Raw genomic sequence first — 24,989 nt, 5'->3', positions numbered from 1 at the left:
TAGATTTCTTCAGATTTAATTAGATAGCTTCTAGAAACAGAATAAGTGGGCAGCCCCAGTGGCGCAGCGGTTTAGTGCCGCCTGCAGCCCAGAGCGTGATCCTGGAGACCCTGGATCGATCCCACGTCGGGCTCTCTGCGTGGAGCCTGCTTCTCCCTCTGCCTGTGTCTCTGCCTCTCTCTCTCTATGTCTCTATGAATAAATAAATAAAATCTTTAAAAAAAAATAGAAACAGAGTAAGTTCTCGTATTGGACTACTAAACAACAGATATTTTAAAGTAAAAAATTCTAACTCCACTGTCAAATAAATTTGAAGAAAGAAGCAACAATATAAAACATTGAAGTAGAAAATGACTGTGTCAGATAGGAGTGTGTGTGTGTGTACATACATAATTCTAAATTTTCTAGAGGTTTTTTTTCTACAAGACCATTAGGTGTCTGTGGGTGTGTTACTTAGGACTTGGATATAGGAACCATTCATTATAGATTTTATCCTACAGGACAAAAAAATCACAATATTTAAGAACAAGTTCAAGAACTGTCAGTCTTTGAGAAATTGAGCAAGTATCTACATCCCATATTTAAGAATAGGTGTTCTACAAAAAATGTTCCAGAAGTAAATAACCCTATTCTATAGTATGATTTATGATTTGATTTTTTTTCATTTCCCCATAATTCCTCTCCATAAATTGTATCTGAAAATGGCAAATCTCATAGGTAAAAAACATTTTTAAATAATTTATTTATTTGAGAGAGAAGGCGTGCAAGTATGGGGAAGGGCAGAGGGAGAGAGAGGGAGAGTCTCAAGCAGACTCCCTGCTGAGCATGGAGCCCCACAGAAAGCTTGAACTCAGAACCCTAAGATCACAACCTGAGCCGAAACCGAGAACCCAACACTTAACCAACTGTGCCACCCAGGCACCCCTCTTAGGTAAAATTTATAGGTAAAACCTGTAAATTTGTAAAGTGTAAAATGTTATAAAGATAAGTTGTGGAGATGCATTGTGATGGCATCGTGGCAAACACCATCAAAGGCTATACATACGTATATATATATATGTATGTATATATATATGTATGTGTATATATATATATATGTATGTATATATATGTGTGTGTGTGTGTATATGTAGTCCAGAGAAGATATATGTACATGTATATAAAATTCAGAGTGAGAGACTCCCTAAACAAATGAAAATCTGCTCCCTTACACCTGATCGGTTTGGCAGTTATATTTTATATGATACCTTAAAATGGCATTTTGGTTTCTGAATGACCCACTTACATGTTTGGATAGAGTGATTTAGTTCACTGGAACCAACCATTCTTGAGTAAATAAATCCAGTTGAGTTTTTACATTGGCAGAATTATAATGCAGCTCTGGTAACTGTGCTGGGTCACTCTTGAGATTGGCTAGAATCCCTGACCAATCTGAGCACCTTTTACTCCCATCAAGTACGCTCATTTAGAATTTAGAAAGCCACCTTGAATGGTGAAATACCAGACGTGAAAAAGACTAATGAGCACCATAACTATTTGTGTCCAGTTTGCTTCACTTGAGTTTTTCCAAGCCTCACTAAGCCTGGCTCCTGGTTCCAAGTTCCTAATAAATTTGGGTATGTAAATGCCCAGGCTAGAGCAGATTAGCAACAACAAACTATGAGTGTGTGTGTGTGTGTGTGTGTGTGTGTGAGAGAGAGAGAGAGAAAGAGAGAAACAGATGACAAGCATTAAGGGAGATGGCAGAAAAACTAATAAGTTGACTCAATTGTAATACTTTTATGTGGAAGAATCATGAATATAGAATAATAATCCTTGGATAAAAATTTATGGTTAGTGTTTTCTATTTAAGAAGATAAGGAAGTATGTAACAGGGAAGAGATGTAGGAAATTGCTGGGAAGAGTGATGGGAGTGTGATGTTGAGGGTACAGAGAGACAGAGTAGGTGAGAAGAGGGGGAAGTAAGGGAGAAAAAGGGAGGAGAGACCCAGGAAGATACTGTCAGAGGAGAGTGATAAACCAGTCCCTGGAAACCTAGTGGAATGAGGTCTGTCTTCAGTGAGTGGTTTGAAGCAGCATCTGGCTAGAACACAGGGTCTGGAGGCTTGGGGTAGGAATAAGAATCAGACATAACCTGTAAAGATATCAGGTTTTTCTTCTATAAACAGATTTTTTTTTTTCTGGAGGGAAATGGTAGAATCATAGTTGTTTATCATGGCATCATCTTTTGTGATGGTGAGGTGAAACGAGAGACAGGTAATCAAGGAGTAACAGGAACCTGATTTAGAACAGAGGCAGCAGGAATAAAAAGAATCCAGAGAGCTAGAATCCAGATTTGGTGAGGCAGGTGAAAGCAGAGGACTCATTTGTTCATTCATTTTCTCTCTCAGTCTAGAGATTGTTATTAACCACGTGCTGTCTCAGGCATGCTACAAGATGCTGGGCCTCTGAATGTAAGACATGCTACCTGGCTTTTAAGGGATGCCCAGTAGGGAAGACATCCAAGCGAGTGATTTCTCAACTACAGCAGTGAAGGGCATAATGAAATAATAATAAAATGGTGGCTCAAGGGACAGAACGAGTGATTTTTGGGGGGCAGATGAGAAACAGCTTTGTAGCAGAGAGTTCACTTGAGCTGGCCTTTATATGGACAGGGGATCTGCAGATCAAGGTTGGAGATGACATTCCAAGCAAAGGGAATAGCATGCTGAGGTCAGGAAGTTGTAAGTAGGTTGGCATAGCCAAAGGGTGGAATGTGTAGAATTGTGTCAGGAAATGAAACTAAAGGAGCCAGATCTGGAAGGTTTAAGTGCCAGGCTGAAGAATTTGGCTTTCCTTTCGTAAAAGCAATTGGGGACTGCAGAAAAATGTGAAGAAAATAATACCACTGTTCTGAAGATGCTGGTGTTGTACAGGGTAGCTAGGAAAGGAAGAGCATAATGGGAAACCCTTTTGAGTGATGGCTACAAGAATAGGTGCTACAAATAACTGCAGCCTAATTTGGGAGCAGTGGTGAGATGGAGGTTAGAGGACACACAAGCAACATGTTCTGGAGGGGGAGTCAGTGGGAACTTGGTGACTGGGTGTTGAATATAAGGCAGAGAGTGAGAAAGAAACAGGATTCTCTGGTTCTAGTTACAGGGTGCTGGGAGTCTAGAAGTGCCATTAGGAAGTGCTGTAATAGGATCATTTAGAGGGAAATAATGACATGGTTTTTGAATGTAAGTATGAGTCAGATATATGGGAACTGGGACAATTATCTAATAACTATTGGGAGAAAAAGGTAGATGTTTTCTCATATTACATACTGACCAGAACAATGTGATAATTATTGTATTAAAAACTATACAAATAAAGAAAATGGAGGCGCACATCTTTATCATCCTGTTATAGAAGAGCAGAGTAGTGGAAGAATTTTTGAAGGGACAAATGAATGTATTCAATTACATGAAAATGGACAACTTCTTTATGTTGGTGGACACACAGGTACACAGGATGCCTGGGGAAAAATACAATCTGATAAAGATCTTTCATACTTAATATATTAAGCTCATGTCAAGAAAAATGCTGTAATTCAAAGGAAAAAAAAATGAGCCAAGGATATAGAGGCACTCATAAAAGACATAAGGATAGTAATCATATAAAGTTAGAGTCAGATGCAAATTAAAGGAAAAATTTAGTATTACACTTGTGTTTTCAGTGGTCAGGTTTATAAATGTTAAAAAGAATAAAATTAACCAGGATTAGAACCTGGGAGAAGTTAGCATGTATACCCATTGCTTATAGGAGTTAGAATTTTGTTCATCATTTTGGAGGGCATTTTGATGGTAAGTAGGATGAGAACCAGAGTGGGTATAATTTAAGTCCAGGGAGCAAGGAGTTTTAAGGAGAGAAATTAGTTAAGGGCAGGGAAGTAAAACCAGCTGGAACTGAGAAGTGGCCATGAGATTTAGCAGTTAGATACTTCTGGCCATGACAGAACCAACCTGGGGCTGATGAACATGGAAGCCCTTTGGGTAAGGAATTGGAGACTACACCTATGATATTATATTTCAGAAATAAGGGGGAAAGGGTAATAATTGCAGACAAATCTTTTGTTTTCATTTTTAAAGCTGTCAAGACATGAACTTCATGTGGAGCGGAAAGAGAGGTTGAAGAAATATGAGGAACATGACAGAGGTTGCCAAAAGGTATGGGACACTGAGCCCAGGTCGGGGAGGGGACTCACCTTCATATGGGGAAGGGGGATATTTGTTGGAAGAAGAAAAGAATTAAGGATGCATATAAATACAATAATAAACTTATACATACACACGGAGGTAAAAAGTGTTTTGTTAAAGGGGTGGGGTGCTATCACCTCTGATAGTCTCACTTCTCCCAGAATTCAAGACCTTTTCCATATAGCATAATTTCTCAGAAGAATTGTCTGTGCTCTAATGCCTCTTTTCCAGTTCTCTCTTGAACTCTTTCCAGGAAGCTTTGCTCTCATTTCACCAAAACTCTGTATCAAGGTCACTGGTGAATTCCATGTTGCCGAATCCAAGGCTTATTTCTCAGTCCTAATCTTATTTTACTTGCCTGCAGGATTTGACAGTCAGTTTGTCCCTCCTTCTTGAAGCACTTTATTTGGTTTCTGCACACCGTACTCCTAATTTTCTTCCTACCACAGTGTCTATTCCACCTCAGCTTGCTTCCTCCTTATCTCACACAGACTTTGTAATGTTGGACTGTCCCAAGGCTTGGTCCCCTGACCACTCTTCTGCTTACACTTATCCACTTCCTTTGGTGATTTTTTCCTTTCGACACACTGATGCTTCTTAAATGTATACCACTAGTTCAGTCCTGTCCCTTAAACTGGGATGGGATATGTAGCTGTCTGCTCAGAGTCTCACTTGGAAATCTGATAAACCATTTTGACCATAAGATGTCCAAACTTGAGCAGAGCCATTAAACCTACTCTCTGATAGATTTTTACATCTCAGTTATGTTAATTCTATTTTTCCAGTTTAAACCAGAAACCATGTGTCATCCACGACTTCCACCTACCCCCTGCTCCCATCAGCCCATGCACACATTTTCCTCAGCAGCGGATCATATTGGTTTGTCTTCAAAATACATCCAGAATTGAATCTCCTCTTGTGATCTCAGCCATATCCACCTGGTTCTTTTCAACTGTCTTCTCTTGCTTAGCCTATTATAGTAGGCTCCTAATTGCTTCTGCCTTTGGCCCCTTCACCGTGTTCTCAGCTCAGCAGCCACAGTGATCCTGTGAAGTACCTTCAGAGTAAAAGCCAAAGTTCTAAAGCCCTGCAAGATTTAGTTAGCCACAGTGACCTGTTCTTTTTTCTCTGCTTTTTCATTTCTTCCACACTGGCCTCTTCTCTGTTTAGTGAACGCACCAGGTACCTTCTCTCCCCTGGGCCTTTATACTTATTGTCCTTGTTTGTAACAAACATTTTTATGCCAGATACCTGTGTGGCTTCCTAGTTACTTACTTTTGGTTTTCACTGAAGTGCCCTTTCACAGTGAGCGTTTTCCCGTTCACCCCACTTAAAAAGCTGCCTTTCTGCCAGTACTGACTTCCCTGTTGTACTCTCTTTTTCCTTCCAGCTGTGTAATGATTTTAGCTTCACAGTAATCCTTTGTAAGAAAGAAACCATTGCTATTTTACACGCAAGAAAGTTGAGACTTATAGGTGTTTAGGTGCCGTGCACATCACGGTGTCACCATTGTTAGTAAGTAGCAGGGCCAAATTTTGAACCCAGGTCTCAAACTCTACAACCACTAACTCCAGGGGCTCTTTCGATGCTTTTCACTCCCTTGGCTAATTGAGAGTTAGTGGAGGAATTGTGACTCACAATCATTGAAACTAGAGATTTCTGAAAAGGCCTTAAAATTAAGAATTTATCAATCACTTGAGAACAAATGTTTTCTGTTTGCACTGTGCAAGAAGTTAAATGTTTGGAAGTTTTCATCCTTTAGGAGAAAACAGATGATTTAATTTATTAAAATCAGAACCCTTGCCTTTGAATGTAATAAAAGCATTTAAATACTATCCAGCAGGTAAACATCTGCAATAAAACCGAACCAGTGAAAACTGTATTTCCCTCTCACCACCCACCCTGCATCCTTTAGGTGTATGTAACACTTAGAATTTGCGACACTCTTTGAGACATTAAAAATTGCCCCAACTCAGCTGGCTGATGAGGAGTGCTGTTGGGAAGAGCCCATGTGCTGCTGGAGCCTGTCTTTCCTGGAATAAAGTTCTTGCACAGAGGTCTTTAATTATTGGCAGAGGCTTGTCTGGATACTTAGCTGTCTAGACATGTTTAGCATTCCATATGGTATGTTTCTTTTTTGAAATAGTTTTTTATCAATTCTATTTTTAAATTACTCTAAGGTAATATAATTTAGTATGACTTCTAAAAATACAACTTTGTATCACTATCTGAATCTATAAGACATGGGAAGGTAATGCAGTTTGGTTTTTGGCCTTTATCCTTTTGCATTTAAAAAAGTTTTTAATCGTAGTTTAGTGGTTCAAAATTAGGAGGACATTTCAGATTGGTTATTTCTCTGCTCACCAAAATTTAACTTCCATTTTATAGAATATTTAATATCTCGAAGTTAATAAAAAACAATAACAAATGTTGAGACCAACAGGTAAATATGATATATCACACTGAGTATTATCTATAAAAAGACAGAATCATAAGAATTTTAGAGCTACACTTAACTCTGTATGTAAGAGAGAGAGATCAAATAGTATTTAGGCAAACTGATAGTTTATACACAGGAAGCCAAAGAGAATATATATGATATACTAGCATATAGTAGACATTGGATAAGCATTTGATGAATGAAAGGATTAATTGTATAGTGACCTAGTTACCCAGCTGGCTAGAGCTTAGAGCCTAAGTTTCATAGCTTCTAGCATTTTTTGCTTAGCTTACTAATTTTCTAGATTATGAAATATGGTACATGTTACTACAAGTAGCAGCTTAAGAATTTTAAAATGGTTTTTCAAACACCATAAGAAGGAATAGACAAATAGCTAAGTGTGCTAAATTACAGTTTTATGTAGAAAAATGAGAGAATTATGTATGTGGAATTGTTGGAAACTGCTCTTTGGTAGTTTTCTTAGTGACATGCAATAGGAAATAAGTTTTGATTAAGAATAGAATTTATAGGGGATCCCTGGGTGGCGCAGTGGTTTAGCGCCTGCGTTTGGCCCAGGGCGTGATCCTGGAGACCCGGGATCGGGTCCCACGTCGGGCTCCGGGTGCATGGAGCCTGCTTCTCCCTCTGCCTGTGTCTCTGCCTCTCTCTCTCTCTCTCTCTCTCTCTCTCTCTGTGTGTGTGTGTGACTATCATAAATAAATAAAAATTAATTTAAAAAAGCCTTTAAAAAAGAATAGAATTTATATAAGACTGTCATCTAGCATGCTAAGTATTTCTATACAGCTCATAAATACCCGGACATGATTCTTCCAGTAGGAAAAGACTCTGAGGAAAGAACTTTATTCCAGGAAAGACAGACTCCTCCAGTATAGCTCATCTCAACATTTTACCTTTTTTCAGTTTTTGTCTTTTTTAAAAGTAGTGCTGGTTATTGACTGGTACTTCTTGTGAAAAAGGGATATGAGAACCCTTCAGTGCCCTCTATCAGTTGTTCTAAAGTGTGACCCAGCTTCCTTTATTCTCTTCTATTGGGACCACACAGTCAAAACTGTTTCCCCAGTAATCCTAAGACATTATCTGCCTTCTCATTGCCACTCTCTCATGAGTGCCCAGTGGAGTTTCCAGAGAATACATGTGATCTCACAAGATTGAAAACAGAAAGATTTGAAACTCCAGTTTTGCAAAGATTTAAAACAATGGCCTCATCTCACTGTATTTTTTATTTTGGAAATAGAAATGTAATTTTTCATAAAACCCTTAGCATGTGATGGGTTTATTGTTTTACTAACAAATGAATATGTAAACATTTTAATCAATTACATTGTCATTTCAAGAATGTTATCTAAATGGAATAGTGTAGTATGTAGCCTTTTAGGATTGGCTTTTTTTTACTGAGCATAATTCTCTGGAGATTCATCCAGGTTGTTGTGTGCAATAATGATCATTCATTTTTTTTTTTTAAGACTTTCTTTTTTATTTGAGAGAGAAAAAGAGAGCACAGGCAGGAGGGAGGAGCAGGCTCCCCACTGAACAGGGAGCCTGATGTGGGGTGCAATCCCAGGACCCAGGGATCATGACTTGAGCCACCCAGGCACCCAATCATTCATTCTTTATTGCTAAGTTCTACTCTAGTACAGATATACCATGGTTTGTTTATCCATTCACTTGTTGAAAATCATCTGGGTTGTTTCTAGTTTGGGATCATTGCAAATAAAGCTGTACACATTTAGTGTGACATAAGTTTTCACTTCTCTGGAATATATATCCAGGAGTGCAGTAGCTGAATTTTATGGTAGTTGCTTGTTAATTTTTTAAGAAACTGCCGGACTTGTCCACAGTGGATAAAAGGATCCTTAAGTGTAAAAGTTTGACATCTACTTCTGTATACGAAGGCACTATCCAAAGCTGATGTGTGACATATGCAATAAGAGAGTTTTCTTGTATTGATATCAACAAGTAAAAAAATAACTTTTTAAATTCTCAGACTTTTGAAGACTAGAGGAAGTTATGTCTTACTTTTCGTAATCATAGAGCAGGTTCCAATATATCAACTGCTTTACAGTGCCATAAATTGTAAGGTTTTCTCCTATATGTTTATATAGTGATGTTATACATTTCAGGACACTTAAAACATTTCAGGCTCAAATATGAGCCTGAGAACAAAATTTTTTTAGTGCATAATATCTGCCAAGAACAAGGAATACTAAAAAATAAAGAAGATGCTATCTTTAACCTCAAAGAGCTGAGAAGACAGATAAGCAAGAAGGCACATGTAGTAATTGCTGAGAGGAAGGTATGTGTAAAGAGCAGCAAGAGCATAAGGAAGAGAGATGCATCCAAGAGCAGGAGGGAGGCTGATGAGTTCTACAGAGCAAGTAGAGTTTGAGTAGGAATTTGCTAGGAGGACATGTGAGGAGAAAGTAGCCTGAGACCTGGTATTGATGAATCAAAGGAATCTTAGGGGTTTCCCATCTAACCATACTTTTGTGGGAATCCTTAGCTCATGGTCTTTTTTTCCTGGGCTGGATCTTCAGTGTTAGGAACCATGAGGACTCTTTCAGTCTGAATTAAAAGCAGCCTGAAGAGGGGTGCTTGGGTGGCACAGTTGGTTAAGCAGTCAACTTGGTTTGGGCTCAGGTTATGGTCTTAGGGTGGTGAGATTGAACCCCTAGTCAGGCTCTACATTCAGCAGGGAAGTCTGCTTGAGATTCAGAGTCTCTCACCTTGTCTCTCTGCTCCTCCCTCTGTTTGCTTGCATGTGCGCTCTGTCTCTCTCTATAAAATAAATAAATCTTAAAAAAAAAAAAAAACCTCAAGAGAAATGATCTAAATAATATGTAGTTTTGGAGTTTGCAAGTTAACTATGAAAAAACATAGCTCTTCCTGAGAGTCTCTATGAACACCAGGATATTCTTGTCTCATAAACCAGGAAGAGCAAGCCTGTTACTCATAACTACAGGTAGGTAGAAAACAGTGTCTTCTTACTCCTTTTCCATTGAATGGGCTGTTTTTCAAGATATTACATAAAATGTGTTGTAAGGGGCACCTGGGTGGCTCAGATGGTTAAGCATCAGGTCATGATTTCTGGGTCCTTGGGATCCAGCCCTGTGACAGGCTTCCTACTCAGCAGGGAGTCTGCGTCTCTCCCTCTGCCTCTCTCCTCCCCCAACCCCCCCCCCCCCGCCCAATTTGTGCTTGCTTGCTTACTTGCTTTATCTCCCTCTCAAGTGAATAAATAAAATCTAAAAATAAATAAAAAACAATAAAATATGTTACAATGTTCTTAGCCAATTTAATAGCTTCCATCTCTTTACTATTCCTGGAATATTAGCTAAACAGATAATGTAGCTTGTGAAGATACACATTATATACTACCTTTTATCTTTATATTATGAAAAATATTTAAAAATATTATTTAACTTGTATTTTAATATTTCAGATTGTGGTCATAAAAATATCTGAAATCAAAATTATATATAAACATGGACATATCCTACAAGCATAAATGTACTTCTGACCACCTGTATGTAGTAGTAAGAGTGCCCAAGTAAATCGTCACCCATGCAGTCATTCAGCACTTACTGAGCTTCTCTGTGGGAGGTCCAGCTCTTAAGAAGCTCACAGTTTAATATGAGAAATAGTAAGGTGTTGCAGTAGACTTGCACACCAAGAAGGAATGAAATAATTTGCCTGGGTTGGGAATAGAGAGGACTGGATTAGGGGTTGGAGAGACAGGATCGGGTTGCCTTTGTCCTTACAAAATTCATACAACTAAGGCTTTCATGAAATACCTCTCCTCTTTCTTATGATTACTTAATTTACTACTGGGTTATTTTGAAGCAAGAAAGAACTAGATTTATCTTCCTTATCTCTTACCAAGTAATTATAAGTTGTTTGACTTTGTGCAAATCATAACATCTGTCTGAACTTTTGTTTCTTTATCTTTAATAATAATAATAATAGCTAATACTTATAATAGCACCTATTATGTGCCAAGCACTATTTTATACACACATTCATTTATTCTTTATATCAACCCTTTGAAACAGACACTATTATTACCCCATTTTACATATGAGAAGGAAACAGACACAGAGACATTTAGTAAGGTCACAAAGCTAGTAAGTGATGCAGCAAGTATTTGAACCCTCACAGACTGGCTGCAGGGTATGTGCTTTTAACTACTTATGCTATACTTTAATCAGTATTTAAATGCACATGCTAGTGATCTGCACATGATAATTCTTCACTTAATGTTTGTTTCATGGTAAGAGAGGTATTTTGGGGGTGGAAGATAATGCAGTTGTTATTTGGTATTTTAAATGGGAACATGTTATTTTTCCTCATGAAAAGACTTTGTGATAAAATGAAAATAACTAAAAGTTATTTAGAGATTTAAAAAATAGCTAAAAACATAATAGTCTTAAGAGAAATGCTTTCTTAGTCATTATGTGGGAGGCTAGAATTGCAGCATATTTTCTTGAAGAAAAGAAAAATTAGAATAAACAGAAAGAAGAGCAAAGGATATGTGAGTTTTCTTGCTAATTGAGTAGGGAATAAGAGTCTATTGACATTCTGTATTAAAATACCTTAGTCTGTCTCTCTGGGATAAATGATGTTTCTCTCCTTAATCTCATACTGTGCACTGACGTTTAAAAAGTTATGATGCCCAGGGGTAAAGAACAAGCATCATGACTTACAAAATACAAGAAGCATTTGCTCTCTTAATTTTGGTACTGATAGGAGTTTAGACTGTGGGCCACTGCTGTTGTTATTTTATTAAGTAGTTTTTAAAAACCGTTTATCCAAAGGTCAGCCATCCCATCTGAATCCTGCCCCATCCTGCTCATAATTTATGGCAGTTCTTGTTAACTTTGTTAAAATGTTAATATTGTTTTTCTAACAAATACTCCCAAATAAATAAAAGAATAAATACATCTGTGTGATGAGAGGAGAATATTCTCATTGGATAAGGGAAAGGAAGGAAACTGAGTGGGGGAAAATATAGAGGAAGACAAACCATGAGAGACTGCTAATCTGGGAAACAAACAAAGGGTTGCAGAAGGGGAGGAGAGTGGAGGGATGGGGTAACTGGATGACTTGCACTAAGGAGGGCACTTGATGGGATGAACACTGGGTGTTATATTTTGGCAAATTGAATTTAAATAAAATATTTTTTAAAAAAGAAACAAATGTTGGTAGCATTAACATGGTGTCCTACCCTCTCCATTCTTGTGGCAGGGAGACCCAAGTTTGATGATTGCCTCACCCTGAGGACATTGTGCCTTGGATATTTTGACCTGCTGCATACTCCCTGAGTGTGCCATGTGAAGCCGCTGAGACTGGGCAGAGGGGCCCTTGTCTGGTCCCCTCTGGCTGACATGTCATGTCACAACTCAGCAGTCAATGTTTTTCCCCTTTTGAAAGCCTTTGCCACTATAAAGCCAAATTCAAGTTAGATGCCAGTCCTCATCTTTTTCTGTATTCACATAATAGCATCCTGCGTATTGCTTTCTTAGAGTACATTGAATTTTAATGGGTTTTCTTTACTGTCCATTTACTACCTCTCCTGTCTCCTTGTTCAATGTTTAGCACATACTAGAGACTGTTAATATTTACAGGAGAGTGAATATAGACAGCTGCTGCCTTTGGAGTTGATTTTTAACCCCCTGGTACCCCTGGGGGGCCCAGGGGAGCATTCCTTACTAGCCTTGTGCTAAACTGGAGAGGCTGTTTTGAGGGTCTTATGGTTGGAGAGCTGACAGACAAACACACACACAAATTGCACACAATTGCTGCTTCAAGTAAGCAAGAACAGATCAAAGTGTGGAATAATATGAGGTGGAATTGTGATTTATAACACGTCAATTTAATTAAATTACAGTGGGCTTTTTCCTTTAATGGTATAAAATAATATTGCACTTTATGGAATTTGCACAGGTGTTATTTATATATGCTATATAGTTTTATCTTCCTATAATCTATACTATATAGAGAATATCTAAATCATACATATTTTAAAATCCATTTTTTCCAAACATTGTGCAGGGGAGAGGTCATTTTTTAAATAGACATTGAATTATCCTTGAGACAGCATTTCAAAGACAGAGTCTCTGGTATAGCACTGTAATGCATTAAATCAGAAGCAGAGAACCCGGAGTGGGATGACAGATGCAAATGTATTGCATAATATACCTCAATTTGCATTATTAGCATATTATGTAGATTAATTGGCTTTGAAAACCACCATTGAGCAGTGAAGTATTGGAGGATTTCAGGCAGTAAAACAGATTGATTCTTTCTTATGTAACACCATATGTGACATCTTTGCTTTTAATCAAAAGTTCTTTTTTTATAGAGAACTTGGCAAAGTAGCCAAGTAGCTTAGCCAGCTAGCAAATTAATTAATTAATTTATACAGTTTTTATGACTAATTTATCACCTGATCTAAATTTTATTTTATTTTTTACTAAAGAAGAAGTTAACTAGTAATACTGTATTAATAACTTTTAGCCTCTCTTGATTGATATTAATTGCATTTTTGGTTTGTTTTGTTTATCTAGAAAAACATTGGTTTTAGTCAAATACATCACTGTCCATTAAAGGAAACTACACCTGAAGTGTAAGCGTAACATATGAAGATACTAGAAACTGCTTTGGTTCATTAAAAATGGGAACAACAAGTGATGAGATGGTGTCTGTGGAGCAGACCTCCTCCTCCTCCTTCAATCCTCTGTGTTTCGAATGTGGCCAGCAACACTGGACAAGAGAGAACCACTTGTACAATTACCAGAATGAGGTAGATGATGACCTGGTCTGCCATATTTGCCTTCAGCCTCTGTTGCAGCCACTAGATACTCCCTGTGGACACACGTTCTGCTGCAAGTGCCTCAGAAACTTCTTACAGGAGAAGGATTTTTGTCCATTGGACCGGAAAAGACTCCACTTTAAGTTGTGTAAGAAGTCTAGTATTCTAGTTCATAAGCTTCTGGACAAGTTATTAGTGTTATGTCCGTTTTCTTCAGTGTGCCAAGATGTAATGCAACGCTGTGATCTGGAGGCACATCTTAAAAACAGGTAAGCAAAAAATATTAAGGGAAGAGAAGTGATAAGTGAAGTCTAGGTTTTATAAAAAGGTTGATCAAACAAACAAAAACTTCATAAACAGTGCCAAGACATGGGACACCTGGGTGGCTCAGCGGTTGGATGTCCGCCTTAGGCTCAGGGTGTGATCCCAGGGTCCAGGATCGAGTCCCACATCGGGTTCCTTATAGGGAGCCTGCTTCTCCCTCTACCTGTGTTTCTGCCTCTCTCTCTCTCTCTCTCTCTCTCTGTATCTCTCATGAATAAACAAAAGCTTACAAAAACAGTACCAAGGCATCAATAAGTAAATAACAAATCAAATATAAGAGAGAATAAATAAATTGTGTGGAACGGTATTTAAATTATAATTTATCAAAAACATGGATACAAAAACTAAAATGAAGAAGTACCTATTAATATCTTTGCTGGTATACTATGGAGCTGTTACATTCACATGGGTAGCAGGGTGTATAGTGACAGACTTTGTCCAAGGCTGTTTGGAAATTTGTTTCAAAAACTGTGAATGTAAATACTGCTTTATGTAGCTTACTATCCTAAGGAAATAATCTAAAAGAAGGAAAAATTATGTTTAAAGTTGTGTTCACTGCAGCATTGTACATAGTTCTAATTAACAGTAGAGAAGGGTTAAAATTACTGTAGTACATCAACTCTCTGGGGTATGCAGACGGTACAAAACAGTAATTTTGTTGCAACATGGAAATGAGGGTAGATGATTTTATTTGTTAGGATCTTTTGAAGAATCTGTGTTAGACTGAACCAGAACTAGATTTAGAGCTAGTTAATGGTATAGTTAGGCCTAAACCTCTAGTGTTCTTATTTACCATTCTGATATACCATGCTGACTTTATCACAGGTGAAATCCTGTTTGTTTCCTACCATTATGTGGTAGTAAGTTTCCTATAAACATAAGGATATGTGCTCCTTCTGTTCCTAAATATCAGTGTTATGAAATGAGGATACTCATTAGAAATCATTAAGATATATGAGAAAGAACAAGATGTTATTACAGTATCAGGACCATGAAGATTTATGGAAAAATTGTTTTAAATCTAAGCTATATTGTCTAATAAAAGCTAAGAAGTGGAGGGTAGATACAGAAACTTTTGAAAGAGCATGTAGCCTTAGATTTCCGTGTGTCCTCAGTCACCGGCAGGTGTAGGATCTGAACCTGACAGCAGAGACCTTGTGCAATTGACGCCAAACTTTTGAATATGATATTCTGGGTGGGGTCTACTTATGGCTGCAGTTAAGGAATATTTTAGGCTCATTTAATTTATCTCTATTGGGCTATTCTTTTTAGGGGATAGGTTTCTTCTGTGACTCTCTTATGAACATCAGTTATAGGATGTTAGAAGAACTGAACAAAGTCTCAGTTCAGTTACCAGTTATTTTGAGAGCAGTGAGGTAAACATTGCATACATTTTTAGGAATATTCACTTACCTAAAAAAAAAAAAAAAAAAAAAAAATTCACTTACCTAAAATGCCAACAAGACTTCAATATGTAGTTAAAGTATCAGTATTTTTGGATCAAGCAGTTTATGTCGCTGATGTAAAAACTTGGGAATGGCAGACTGTCCTTTCATTTGTAGGTTGATAAAGGCTAAGCAATCATCCAGTTGTAAGTTCCATTTTCCACATAAGCTTGTTAATATTTGAACTACTCATTTAATCATTTCCAAAGCGTCTTAGGCCTGTATAGTGAACGATAATTGAAAAAGGTGAATGATTTGAAAAGGTAAGTGACTTGCTTGATATAAACAGCTGTGATTATTAATTATGGAAAATAGACAAATTATAAAATAAAAATTTTATATCCTATTGGAACAGTTAATGTGTGGAACAGCCTGACCTTTTTCTAGTTTCTCAGTTAAAAATGTCAATGTTAAGTAGTCTCTGCAAGCTGAGAGCAAATTAGAATCTAATGCTGAGTTGTAAAATTGCTTTAAGCCTAGCACCATGTCTTTCTTAGTCTTCAAATTCCGTTGCCCAAAACTGACACTCAGCTGATATTTGTTCAATTAAATTGTTAATCTGTGTTTTGGTTATCGGTTGCTGAGAAACTAACCATCTCAAATATAGTGACATGAAACAAGCATTTGATTCTGCTCATGGATACTGTGAGTCAGTTCAGAAAGGGCACAGCAGGGATGACTTGTCTGTGTTATGTGTTATCTGGGCCACAGCTGGGAAGAACTGAAAGCTAGGGACTGCAGCGTTTGGAACTTCCAAGATGGCTTCTTCATTCACATGCTCAGCACCCTGATGGAGATAACCAGAGGCATCAGCTCAGCTCAGAGAGCCTACAGGTGGCCTCTCCAGCATGGCAGCCTCAGGATATTTAAAACTTTCCTTGGAAAAACAAAACAAAACAAAAAAAAAACCTTTCCTTGGCACTCAGTGTCCCAGTGAATAAGGCAGAAACTGACTTTGTATGAACTAGCATTGAAGTCACATAGTATTCCTTCTGCTATTACTCTGTTTGAAGCAGTCCACTCAGATTCAACAGGAGGAGACGTGGGTCTTCACTTTGTGATAGGCGGAGGACAGACATTTGCACGTTTTAAAACCAACACAGGCAACCGAGTGATACCATGAGTCACAGAATATGATTATTCTGACTGTGGCATCTTTGCACACAGTCTCACTCACTTGATAGGAATTGACAAGTTTCATTAAAATTTATAGGAGTTCAGCATCAGCAACAATGATTCTTTGTATAAAAGCTACATGACTATCACGTGCCATTGTAAGCTTTTTAGGATTTGGAAATGTCTTAATTATTAGTAGAAATATGACATTAAGATTGTGTAATTTTTAGTTTAAGATTACCTGTCCTGTTTGAATGAAATCCTGCTCTTAAGAAATCTGCTTTATAGGTGCCTGGGTGGCTCAGTTAGTTAAGCATCTGAGTTCTGATTTTGGCTCAGGCCGTGATCTCACCATCATGAGATCGAGTCCTACATTGGGCTCTGCACTTAGTGTGGAGTCTGCTTGAGATTCTCTCTCTCTCCCTCTGCCCTTCCCACTAATGCTCACCGGCTCTCTCCTCTCTCTAAAATAAACAAATAAATCTTAAAAAAAAAAATCTGCTTCAGTTTGAGAATAGCTAATTACCACTAATAGTAAATATTTACAAAAGTTGAATTTGTTCTTAACTAAAATTACTAGTTATTAACTGATTATATATTAGTAAAACAATAAATTTTTTTTTAAAACAATAAATTTTTAAAGACATAGGAAAGTGCTCATCTTTGAATAGAGAAATAAAGCTTTTAGGAAATGTTCTCTATTAAGCAGATAACATCTGGAATTACTTTGTGCAATTCCACCCAGCAATTTTAACTATAAAACTTTCCTCCTCTCCTTCTCTACTCCTCATCCCTGCCACCTCACCCCCAACAATTTAGCATTTAAACCTGATGGTAATTGTACATATTAATTTTTTTTGTTGTTAAATTGAGCGTTCGTGTCCTTGTTTGTGGCAAAGTTCCGAATGCTTTTTGTTTTCCTCTTAAAACTTATAGTTCAACAGTATTATAAAAAGCTACTACAATATAGAGAAAACCTTTAAAGAAGTCTTTTTTTTTTCCAGGCTGAGAACTTTTCTAGTTCATCAAACAGTTTCAAAGGCTTTAGGGGTATTGGTAGGCTGAAGCAAGATTGCTCTGTTAAGTTCACAGTTTAGCTTGGAGAGAAGTTCATGTTTGGAACATTCTTACTAGCATTCTTATGTATAATGTAAAAAGCAGATATATATTTGCAAATCATATACCTGATGAGAATATCCAGAATATATAAAGAATTGTTACAACTCAACAAAAAGGAAAGTAATCCACAGTTTTAAATAGACAAAGAATTTGAATGGGTATTTCTTCAAGGAAGATTATTTAAATGTCCGATAAACATGTGAATAAATGCTCAGCATCAGTAGTCCATTTTTATAACGGATTGTTTATCTTTTGTAAAGTTGTAAGCGTCCTGTATATATTCTGGATACCAGACCCTTATTAAATCTATGATTTGTAAATGTTTTCTTTTGGTCTGTTGTTTCACTTTCCTGCGCCCTTTGAAGGACAGAAATGTTTGATATTTATGAAGTCCAGTTGCTGTGTTTTCTTTGTTTGCTTATGCTTTTGGTGTCATAGCCAAGAAATCACTGCTTAATCCAAGGTCACAAAGATTTACACCTGTTTTCTTCTAAGACCTTTATAATCTTTGATCCATTTTTAATTAATTGTGATTGGAGAACATGCTCTGTATAATTCAGTCCTTTAAATTTAATTGAGGCTCTTTTTATGACCTAGCACATGCTCTGCCCTGGAAAATGCTGCATGTATACTAGAGAAGAATGTGCTTCTGCTATTGATATGTGGAGTGTTCTAAGCTGTCAAGTCTGGTTGATTTATAGTATTATTAAAGTCTCTCTTTCCCTGTTCTTATGACAGGTTGTTCAATCCATTATTGCAAGTGTGGTATTGAGGTCCTACACTGTTATTGTTGAATTGTTTATTTTTCATTTAATTCTGTCATTTTTTTTGCTTCATGGACTTTGAGGATCTGTTGTTAGTTATGCTTATAATTGTTATAACTCCTTGATTGATTGAACCTTTCATCACTACAAATTGTTCTTTGTCACTAGAAACAATTTTTGTCTCAAAGTTTATTTTGTCTAAAATTAGTATACTCAAACAGCTCTCTTTAGGTTACTATTTGCATGGTGTATCTCTTTCTCTTTTTTTAATTTTGAATTAAATTCAGAATTCTGTTTCTTTGAATCTGAAATGTGTCTCTTGTAGACAGCATATAGTTGGATCTTTTTTTTTAAAATCCGTTCTGCCGATCACTAACTTTTAATTGGAGTATTTAATTTGTCTATATTTGTTGTAATTACTGAGCAGGCAGGATTTATGTCTACCATTTTGCTGTTTTTGTCATTTTTTTTGTTTGTTTGCTCTATTCCTTTTTGTTAATGTGTATTTTCTGGTATTTCCTTTTAATTCCTTTGTCATTTCTGTTCATATATATTTTTAAATTATTTTCTTAGTGGTTGCCCCAGGGATTACAATTAAATCTTAATTTATAACAGTCTAGTTTAGATTAATACAAACTTAATTTCACTAGAGTACGAAAACTCCGCTCATAGATAGCTCCACGGTCCTTGAGGTTCTATTCTTTTTCTTTTTTTCTTTTTTTTTTTTTTCATTATTTTTCTTTCTATTCCTCAGGCTGGATAATTTCAGTTGACATTCTCTTCAAGCTCATGGATTTTTTTTTTCTTCTGCCTATTCAGATCTGCTGTGAATTCTTCATCTAATTTATTATACTTTTAAACTCCAGAAATTCTATTTGTTTTTTTACCATAACTTATATTTCTTTATTGACATTTTTATTTGGTGAGACATTATCCTTTACTTCTTTAGGAATGATTTTGTTTGTTCTTTGAACATATTTGTAATACATGATTTAAGTTGTCTGCTAAGGCCAACGTCTAGGCTTCCACAGGGACAGTTTTGCTGGGTTTTTTTTTCTATGTACAGGCCATACTTCCTTGTTTCTTTGCATGTGTCTTAATTTTGTATTGAACACTAAACATTTTTAATAAGCTCTCTGAGTATACTGTTCCTACTGAGATTCCACCATTTTCCTTGGATAAATGCACTCCAGATTGCTACAGAACTTTGATTTCCAGAGCTCAGAAATAGTTGGTTCTGATGATTTACAAGGATCCTCATTGCTTTATGGAGGAGAGGCTTTTCAGACATCCTTTTTTTTTCCTTTTTTTTTGTGTGTGTGTGTGTGTTTTTATTGAAATTCTAGTTAGTTAACATGCAGTGTAATAATGGTATCAGGAGTACAATTTAGTGATTCATCACTTACATATTACACCCGGTGCTCAACACAATAAGTGCCCTCCTTAATCTTCTTCACCTGTCTAGCCCATCCCCCACATATCTCCCTCTATCAACCCTCAGTTTGTTCTTTATGGTTAAGTCTCCTGTGGTTTGCCTCCTTCTCTCTCTTTTCCCCTTCCCCTATACTTACCTATTTTGTTTCTTAAATTCCACATATGGGTGAAACCAGATGGTATTTGAATGACTTATTTCACTTAGCATAAATACACTCACTCCAGACATTTTTAATCTACCATTTTATTTTCATTGATAGTACTTGAATTACTTTTTGAATATTTCAATTCATAACAATTTTTATCATTTTTCTTGTTTTTAAGATGATCGTGTTCTTTGAATTTCATTAAGTACCCAGAAATTGTGCTGGCACTTCCCTTAAATCACTTTATTTTCATTCTGCTGCTGCTGCTGCCACCATCACCACCACTACCACCACCAACAATACCACTAATGATATATATAGTATGTACTGTTACACCACATTTCCTAATGTGAATCGTTGTTATATCAGGAAATAATGCTTCTATATCTTTTTTTCTTTCTTTTTTTTTTTTTCAATTTAATGCTACTATATCTTAAATCAGTTAGTTCAATGTAATTTTCTTCCATAAGGAGAGCCAGAATAGTGGGAATGGAAGTATAACCATCAGGAGAGGAGAGGAGAAAGAGGGGAAGGGAAGGGAAAGGAAGGCTCTGCTTGCTGTAGGAGCCTTTTGGTTTTCTTTAAGAAAGTTAAAAGACACATCCAAATATAGAGATACCTCCATAGGGAGGTAAAGCCCTCAGCTTATGGCAATTCAGTGTCCTTTTTAAGGGGCAGCTCACTGTCTCAGAGCTCCCCTTCCACCTGCGTTGTGTCAGCACATTCCTACTCTGATATAATTAAATGTTGCATGCATTTCTTTTCTATTTGTATTCTTTCCCCCCCCCCAAAGCATTCATTTAATCATAAAACAGAGATGGATACAATGGCGTCAAGGAAAAGAGTGTATCAAAACCTTTTTGCTTTTATTAAAGATTTTGACAGTGAGAGTTTTATAAAATGTCATTGCATTCTATTTGTTACATAATAAACCTCTACTTCTAAGTGGGAGATGTATGCCGTTATATAGCAGCCATTTTAATATGTAAAATAATGCTGAATTCTTTCTATAAAAATGTTTGGCTAAACTATGAAACAAACACCTTTGCATCAAAATTGACAATGTAGGGATGCCTGGATGGCTCAGTGGTTGAGTGTCTGCCTTCAGCTCAGGATGTGATCCTGGGGTCCTGGTATCAGGTCCCACATCAGGCTCCCCAGAGGGAGACTGCTTCTTCCTCTGCCTGTGTCTCTGCCTCTCTCTGTGTCCCTTATGAATAAATAAATAAAATTTTTAAAAAATGGCAATGTAACTTAAGTAAGATTTCAGAAGTGTCCCCTGGTGGGAAAAAATGAGCATGTTTCCTTTTGCCAAATAAACTGAGCAGTTCAAGTTAAGGAGCCATAAATTAGGCAAGACTAGAAGGAACTTCATGTTACTAGAATAGAACAGCATGCAATGTGGACTTTTTCCATGTCAAACTGACAACCACTTAATGATATGACTTCTCATAAGAAAAACAGTATGATCTTCAGAAGGAAATGACATTACAAAGTAATACTTACAAATCTCTTACTGAAGTCTTGAATAGCTTCAGAGAACATTATCACAGAACAGGCAGAGATAATTTATATGACATTAAAAGATTCTTTTCTATTAGATACCCTCTAAAACAGAAACACACATTTAGTATGAACACTTGTAAAACTGATTCTCCTAATGAAACATTTCTCTCTACTACCACACTCAGCTCCTAGCTGCATTTGGATGCAAGGGATTAACTCATGCTGACCTAGACAAACCAAGGTGTGGACTGATCTGGAGTCTTAGCAGACACACCTGCCTCTGGGCTTCTGCCTTTGCTACCGCTTCTACACACTGCTGGTGGGACTCGTCTAGGTTTTTCTGCTTTCTGCTGACAGGCTGAGTATTTGCGATGGTTTCTTATTGGCCTTTCAAAGTATTACACATGGATTTAGGTTCCTTTTCTTTTTCTTTTTTTTTCAACTGGGGATTTCATCTTCACTTCCTTTTTTAAGTTTCCTTAACTTTACTCTTTCTCGTGGGGAAATCTTTATCATATATTCACTCTCACTAAAATCAGAATCACCTTCAGACTCTTCACTAGTTGCAGAGTCTAGTTCAGAGTCATCAGCACTGCCACTCTGGATCTTCCTCTGTTGTACCACGGCCTTCCCTGATTGTTTTTCTTTTCCCTGGAACACCATGAAAATTCTCTTCCTCAGTAATCTTACCCAGATCTAAATAATCAGTGGCTACACAGCAGTTGGAGATATGGGGAGACTTAGTCATTATTCTGTTCACTGTTGCCACATTTTCCTTTGTTTTTTTTTTTTCTTTTTTTTTTTTCCTTTGTTTTTATCTTGAGCTTCCTCCACATCAATGATGGCTATTAGAGTTACTTCACTCATAAAGCCAGTGTGACTCTTAAGTCTCGCTGACAGAGCTTGTCATCAAAAGCCATCTTTTTCTAGGGGTTTTCTCTTGTAAGGGGAATGTCTTCTTTTCTGGAAACTCTTCCATTTAGGTTTTGGCATTTCTAGTTTTACTCTTCTGGTGGCATTCTGGGCTTCTTATTTCAGAGTGCAGTTGCAGAAACAAAATCATCACTGCTGTCAGAGTTTTCAGACTATGAGTAAGAGACTGGTTTGTTAGGCCATGAGGGCCGAGGCATGGCCTCCTTCAAGCTGGAAATGCACAGCTTTCAAGGTCTTGTTGGCAGTAGCATGGTTTCAATTCCCACCTAAAACCAGACACCGGAGCTCTCCGCTTCCTGCCACCAGCCATCCATTGATTAGCAGCCATTCTGGTTCTATTCATTTTTAATATTTCCTATACCAACCTCCTGCTACATTGACCTACCTACTTGAATACTCCAAGATATACCCCGATGCCAGTTGCGGTTTGTGATGTTATTGTTAAATGCTCCATTTAGAAAGATATATTGGTTTTTGTTGTTTGTGATTTTTGTTTGCTTTTTAATTTTTCACTAAGGTCTCTCTCATTCTAATATTCTCTGTGTTTCTGGATACCACTTTGTGGAACAAATTCACTTTGGCCTAGAAAAAGAACATCATAAGAATGAATTTAGCAAAGGGGAACCTGGGTGGCACAGTTGGTTAAATTTCCAACTCTTGGTTTTGGCTCAGGTCCTAAGCTCAGGGTCCTGGGATTGAGCCCCACATCAGACTCCTCATTCAGTGCAGAAGTCTGCTGGAATTCCACAGTCCCTCCCTCTCTGCCCCTCCTCTGCTCTCTTGTGCATGTGTGCATTCTCTCTCTCAGATAAATAAATCTTTAAAAAAAAAAAAAGAGGCATGAATTTAGTATGATGTAGTGGAAAGAGCAGATGTCTTTGGCATCAGATCTTTGTTTGGATTTTGACTCTGCAACCTAATAGCTGTGTGATGTTACCTTAGTTAAGTGTCAAGTCTCCCGTCTGTAAAATAGGGATAACAGAGTGGTTGTGAGGATTCAGTGAAATGTGGTATATAGAGGTCTTTCTGCAGTGACTGGCACAGATTAGACACTCAACAACACTCTTTCAGTTCCAAGTGTTTACAGATTTGAGGAACGACAGCTTCGAGCTGTCTGTGGTCATGAGCTTTTTATCCAAGCTGCTCTGATTTGCTCATCCCCTAACAGTCTTTAAAAAAAATAGTTCTTTTGAGGTGTTTTTCACCAACCATAAAATTCACCCATTTTTAAGATGTGCAAGTTAGTGGTCTTTAGTATATTCACAGAAGTGTGTAGCCATCATCATGATTGAATTTTTAGAACATTTTCAAAGAGAAAGCCTGTACCCATTAGCAGCCATTCCCCAGATACCCAGGCTTTGTTTTTGTTTTTGTTTTTTTTTAAGATTTTATTTATTCATAGAGACAGAGAGAGAGAGGGGCAGAGACACAGAGGGAGAAGTGGACTCCATCCAGGAAGCCTGACGTGGGACTCGATCCAGGGTCTCCAGGATCACACCCCAAGGCTGCAGGCAGCACTAAACCGCTGTGCCACTGGGGCTGCCTGACACCCAGGTTTTGAATGGTCTATCTCAATCCTTGTTTTCCCTCAAGCCTGGTGAATTTTAGTGTGCAGTTTTTGTTTTTGTTTTGTTGTTGTTGTTTGGTGTTTTTTTTTTTTCCTAGTGTGCAGTTTTTATAGAAGGCATATACTGTGAACAGAAATGGTGGTACTATAGTGGCGGTATTATGAGGGCTTCTGCCTTCAACACCAAAAGTGTTGTAAGTTAGTTGCTATGACCTTTTAACCACCAAATGAAAGTAATGCTTTTTGGTCCTTATTGACCTCTTTCGTGGCATTTTTTTCTCTGTTGACAGTCCTGCCTCCCGTGAAGTCTTTCTCTTATGGCCTCCTCCTGGCTAGTCATTCTGTCTCTGTCTGCACAACTGGCCCATCTGTTTAAATGTAGGTATTGCGTAGGTCCTCTGTAACCTTCCTTGAGTGTTGCATAATAGCACGTTAAATACCTTTATTTAATCCCTCTTAACAATTTGCTGTCCCATTGGGATGTAAGTATACCTGTTTCTTTACCTCTCTAACAACTTCAGGTTTCTCTTTTTAAATTTATTCTTGCATAAGATAAGAGGGGCTTTATAGTTAGTTTGTAGGATTTTGAAGTTGTTAGCTAGGCTCTTTCCTAGCTGTGCACATTCTCCTTGTATTTTCTCCCCACTTCCTGTTCCGAGGCCCTTTCCCCATCAAAGACTACCTGTTAAACATGTAGATACCAGTGTGTGATATACATTTGGAGAACTGAATCTTTACCTATATTTCTAGTCTCGGTTTTTTTTTTTAAAGATTTTATTTTTTTATGAGAGACACAGAAAGAGAGAGGCAGAGACATAAGCAGAGGGAGAAGCAGGCTCCCTGCAGGGAGCCCAATATGGGACTCGATCCCAGGACTGGGATCATGACCCAAGCCAAAGGCAGACACTCAACCACTGAACCACCCAGGCACCCTTCACATGTTTTTTATTATCCAATTTTTGTTTCTGTTTTTTTTTTTTATTGAATAATTATTTTTAAAATGCATTTCTTATTAAATCTGCTTACTTGACAAAAATAATTTTTCTCAGTAATGTAATTTTCCAAAGTACTCATGAGGCCCTTACAGGAACATTTGAACATTTCCTAGAGTGCTGCACAACAATGCAGAAAAGAAAATCAGTTGTC

General features: G+C 37.3%; 1 protein-coding gene across 5 annotated transcripts in view; it reads left to right on the top strand.

The window, feature by feature from the left end:
- Window positions 1-24,989, top strand: part of LNX2 (ligand of numb-protein X 2) — a 79,251-nt gene that overhangs the window by 28,800 nt on the left and 25,462 nt on the right. For 3 of the 5 annotated variants that reach the window (XM_041768332.1, XM_041768329.1, XM_041768331.1), the window contains exons 2-3: window positions 4,113-4,190; window positions 13,245-13,758. In XM_041768332.1, coding sequence (XP_041624266.1) covers window positions 13,352-13,758 — 407 coding nt within the window. In that variant the 5' untranslated portion in view covers window positions 4,113-4,190; window positions 13,245-13,351. Of the gene's footprint in view, window positions 1-4,112; window positions 4,191-6,135; window positions 6,345-13,244; window positions 13,759-24,989 lie in introns of all 5 variants that reach the window. The other 2 variants (XM_041768330.1, XM_041768333.1) reach the window with 2 other exon arrangements.

This window comes from Vulpes lagopus, chromosome 8 (genome assembly GCF_018345385.1).
Source record: "Vulpes lagopus strain Blue_001 chromosome 8, ASM1834538v1, whole genome shotgun sequence".
In the NCBI taxonomy this organism is placed as follows: domain Eukaryota; kingdom Metazoa; phylum Chordata; class Mammalia; order Carnivora; family Canidae; genus Vulpes; species Vulpes lagopus.
Note: the sequence above shows the minus strand (reverse complement) of the source record. Positions and strands in the feature narration are given on the sequence as shown.